General features: G+C 34.5%; 2 protein-coding genes across 2 annotated transcripts; one reads left to right on the top strand and one right to left on the bottom strand.

The window, feature by feature from the left end:
* Positions 1 to 482: 482 nt before the first annotated feature.
* On the bottom strand, positions 483 to 1,706 carry LOC134255102 (neuronal acetylcholine receptor subunit alpha-6-like). The gene has a single exon (XM_062737616.1). It carries the CDS (start codon positions 1,704 to 1,706, stop codon positions 483 to 485), a length of 1,224 nt encoding a protein of 407 aa, XP_062593600.1.
* Positions 1,707 to 2,873: 1,167 nt separating this feature from the next.
* Positions 2,874 to 4,313, top strand: LOC134255104 (guanylate cyclase 2G-like). The gene is made up of 4 exons (XM_062737617.1): positions 2,874 to 3,126; positions 3,519 to 3,628; positions 3,900 to 4,034; positions 4,309 to 4,313. The coding sequence occupies exons 1-4, from the start codon at positions 2,909 to 2,911 to the stop codon at positions 4,311 to 4,313; spliced, it is 468 nt and encodes a 155-aa protein (XP_062593601.1). The 5' UTR covers positions 2,874 to 2,908.
* Positions 4,314 to 4,586: the final 273 nt, after the last annotated feature.

Raw genomic sequence — 4,586 nt, 5'->3', positions numbered from 1 at the left:
TAGTTGTTGAGTTTAGAACTTACGTCCTTTTCTCCTTTTTATCATACCAAAAAGAGTCAATTCGCACTTAACAATTAGTTATAGTCGAACTTTTTCTGTCTTTTTAGAAATTCTGCAGAAAAAATAACATTTTATTATATTTACATTCGCTGTGTTTTTCTACTAAGCCAACTGTGAAATTGATATGAAAGTCATTTTTGTGTATACTCACGCGTAGAAATATACACGGAGAAACGTGCGTTAACGTGACGTCACCATAAGGCTGCAGCGACGCTGGTAAAAGGACAGCGAGAAATTCAAATATTGAGTATATTTTAGTTGCTTCCAAACATGTAAAATGTATATTATTATATAAGAATTTTTTTTAAGTTTAGTGTGAATTATTGGTGTGTGAATTCATGAAATATGCCTACGTGACAAGTCTGTGTGATTCACACACCAATAATTCACACAAAGCTAAAAAACATTCCTTTAATATTCTTTTACGCTAAGATAGCAAGGACAATGAGATATAAAATATTACAGTTCATCAAACAAAATCCAAACACTTTTAGACAGAAACGATCAGTAGCAATTCCAATATCACGCCATGTTAAAATTTCCGTCACAGGATCCAGCGTTACATCTTTGACAGTGTCTCCCTCGTCAAAGTGCACTTTCCGTTTTCTCCTGTAGCAAAGACAATTACAAAGGGAAATTCTGTGAAAAGTTTGTAAGTAATTTGGAATGGGCTTATCTTCCTCTCTCTGATAAAAACGCAGTCCAATAACAACGCCTACCACCATAAAAACACCGACCATGAAGTCGCCCAAAAGTTTGTAGCTTAGGAAAGATACACTAGGTTCTGATCCCTCTGGAAGTTTATCTTGAACCAAAGTAAGATACACAGCGATCGCTAGAAGTACGGTCACAACAAAACCTACACGTTCACCACAGTCGGGTGGCATCAGAAATACACATAGTTGGAGAAACGAAAGGAAAGCAACGGGGAGAATTAAGCTAGATATATAGTAAACCGGTCTTCTTCTCATAGTGATAGCCATTCGCGCCTCCTGGAGAAGAAGAGTATTTGTGAAAGTAAATAGTTTTGTTTCAGTCACCTTCCAAAGACTGTTTTCACTAAATTCCGACATATACATCTGCCCGCTAATCATGAATACTATTTCGGAGGGCATATACCCTGGTATAAAGAATCTCAGGGTACAAGTCTGGGTGTCAAATGGGTAATAAGACAAATCGGCATCACAGGTACTCTCAAAAAGATTTGGCGTTACCCAATTTACCTGTCCATCTTTCTCCACCCTTACATTCAAATTCTGATGCCCAATTTCACTTAGTGAGTTATAGTCCAGCATATTGACGAGATATGGAATCCATAATTTCTTCTGGGGAACAACAGTGACCTCTATCCCCCCATAGCTTGACGGGTCCCAGAGTAGCCGATCATCAGTCCATGAAACAGCTAGACCGCCGGTAATGGAGAACTTACTTATAGTCTCGTCAAACTCCTTGATACTGAATAAGTAAAACGTAACGTTTATTTGTAGAGGACTTGTCCTATCCGTTCCCGGTCTGACGTGAGGATCATATGTGGCCGAAAACAAAGCTGTATGAAGATTCAATTCGTTATTGATGGTGTAAGTCCAAGACAGTGGCAAAACACAACCAATAGAAACAACAGCGAATACTAGTCTCACTTTCCACATATTGCACGTTTTGGAATAACCTCTTCTCCCGCTAATAACGCAACTTCTTTTATTAACGTTGTGCTCTTGGTTTATATTTTATATTCTGTTGAAGAAGTATTTAAAACACTACAGTGTTTTAGGTTCTCGTTTAAAATGTGTTAAAATTCTGTTGATCGTTTGGTTCAGATTATGTCATTGAATTATTATTGAATGCATAATTAAGACAAAATCAAGAAGGATTTAAAATGCAACAAAGGAGATCCGACTGCAAGCGTGATAATTTGAAGACAAATCTGTTATGGAACCTGCTGTTTAAAGTTCATATTCAGTTTTGTAATAAGAAATAAATACCTCTACTAAGATCTAAAGTACGTTTGAATTATTTATAAAAATTAAGATAATTTGTGATTTTTCTTTTTTTAACCATTTAATTGAATTATTTTCCAGATAATATTGTCGCCAGTCATCGCCAAAAAATATTTTTAGATATGTGAATTTTTATTGAATTTTACACAGCATATCCAAAAAGTAAAGTGGGCGACGGCTAAGGACATTTTTTTCTGAAGGAAAATTACCCTTGAAATCGGTCATTTTGAGGATTTTTCTTTTAAAAATATAGAAACACACCAAATTAATGGCGTCACACATCCAGAATGGTACCCACTTATGCCATATTCTTTCCTGATCTATTAAAGGCATTAACTCAACTAATATTTGAGTTAGTTTCAAAACTTTTTTGAAAACAATATCAAATGCACATTAAGTTAAAACCGTACCTTCTTCTTTTTTTTTTTAAACTAAGCATCTCAAAACGATTCAAATTATAATGTTCAGTGTGATAGACGATAGCACTCTCAAATTCAAATCTAAAATGGAATGATGTCTTGTGTACATATCATTCGAATGTTTGATTTTCAGAAATTCAAGTATAAAGATTGTGTACCATGCAACCGTCTGTTTAAGCATGAGAAAAGTTGTGAATCATCTTTTTAATGTGCTTTCAAGCATGACACCTTCCCTTACTTAAAATACAGAAGAATAACAGTTTTGAATGAATTTCATGCGTTATTTTTTTTTATTTTAAGTGCAATAACTTCAGATTTGCTTTGCACTTTATGTTTAAAAGAGCGGAAACGACCTATAATTTATACAATTTTGAAATGTATTTTCGGATTTTTTCACCTGATGAATGGTAAACCCTCTGAATATTCTCATCGGCTATGAATTATATTATTTTGAAACTGATTTTCCTCTACGGAATAACTTACTTTGTCGTGTCCAGTAAACAATATGAATTTCGTATAGCTTGGATGGCTCCGAGTCAGGAATACTATAACTTAAGCGCTTCCTCCAGTGTCGGGGCATTTAAAGTTGCCCTAACTGCCATAAGTCAAACCCCTGATTCATCGGAAGCAAAACTCCAGAATTCCACAATAAAGTAAGTGTAATTTAAGATTTCTTCCCATCTAATAATGTATGCTTTTTATCTTTTGCCAAAAGGTACATCTTTCCACTGTTAAGTTTGTTGTATAGGACGATACTATGTCTTCTAAACAACGTAATTAGCAGCATATAAAATGATTATAGTGAATACATCCCTGTGTACATGTATCCTTTAAATGTGGATCGACAGTTACAATACCATGAAATGTATTTGACAAATTTAGAGGGATGCAAAATATTATTTACATGTCAAATTACACCAAGAGTGTAATTCTTAGTCTTATTATGTTAATTTGCTTTCTTTTGGTGTTATTTTCAAGATGCTATTTCTTTCCATATCTTTGACATGCATGTACCCTTGTACATGATAGTTTTTTATTCTTCCAGAGTAAAGTGGTACGATACAGACTGCAACGAAAAAACGGCCCTAGGTGCTGTTTTAGAAGCAAGAGAAACATTTAATCCTAATATCTTTTTTGGACCACCATGCCCTGCTAGTAAGTCTCTCTCTCTCTCTCTCTGTGTGTGTGTGTGTGTGTGAGGGTGTGTGTGTGTGTGTGTGAGGGTGTGTGTGTGTGGTACTGATGAACTCTTAATTGTACCTGGAAGACCTTCTCAAAGAAAATTACGACAATAAAATCATTTGACAATACAGTGGAGTGGAGTGAATAACATTGGCAATTGCATGTATTTGTAAGATACGGTTTCAACAATATGCAAAAAATACCAAAGTTTCTTCAGTTTTTTTTTAATTTATATATATTTGAGGTCTTAGAGGAGTTGCTCTATTAGCGGCACACTGGAATATACCAATATTTGACTGGGTTTCACAAGGTATAGAATTTCAAGATCAGAAGAAGTATTCAACTTTGGTACGCTTCCTGGGACCTCTATCTCGCTTTCGTAAGTATAAAATTCCATAATTACTGTAAAAGCCATATATTCGTGGGGGGTTAAATTTCGTTTACTAGTATATCGTTGTTAAAAATTATCATTGAAATTAAATCACACAGGAAATTTCATATGACTATATTTATATATTTATTCACCAATCAAGGGCCCTCTGGGGGGCATATACAATTAAGAAACAAACAATATATAATCATTATTATAACAGTGCAAAATTGACATGATCCTCAATTGAAAAAGTTCTCAGATTTGAAATACTGATTTACAGGGTAGTTCACAATGAAAAAATAGCATTACATATAATATATAATAATAATAATAAAATACTAAGCTCATTTATATTGCATTGACCAGGCGGATAATAGCAAATACATGTACTCAAATTATTATCAATAATAATCATATTATTACAAAAAGTATATATATTTTGCTGGCCTGGTAGCATGAGGTACCAAGGGGCGATGCCTATTGAGCAGTCTGGAAAAAATGAAAAAAACCAGGCTGCTCGGTCTTGTACCTCTAGCAACCAGGACAGCTTGTAGGTGG

The sequence above is a fragment of the Saccostrea cucullata genome, unplaced genomic scaffold (assembly GCF_032062105.1).
Source record: "Saccostrea cucullata isolate Sc308-1 unplaced genomic scaffold, CSIRO_AGI_Scuc_v1 ctg17070, whole genome shotgun sequence".
Classification (NCBI taxonomy): domain Eukaryota; kingdom Metazoa; phylum Mollusca; class Bivalvia; order Ostreida; family Ostreidae; genus Saccostrea; species Saccostrea cuccullata.
The sequence above is the reverse complement of the archived record's forward strand: the minus strand, read 5'-3'. Positions and strand labels throughout refer to the sequence as shown.

Coding starts and splice junctions, on each gene's coding strand:
- LOC134255102 (XM_062737616.1), bottom strand. CDS start 1,706: ATGTGGAAAGTGAGACTAGTATTCGCTGTTGTTTCTATTGGTTGTGTT.
- LOC134255104 (XM_062737617.1), top strand. CDS start 2,909: ATGAATTATATTATTTTGAAACTGATTTTCCTCTACGGAATAACTTAC. Junction 3,127..3,518: donor CTCCAGAATTCCACAATAAA/GTAAGTGTAATT, acceptor TTATTCTTCCAG/AGTAAAGTGGTACGATACAG. Junction 3,629..3,899: donor TGGACCACCATGCCCTGCTA/GTAAGTCTCTCT, acceptor TATATATTTGAG/GTCTTAGAGGAGTTGCTCTA.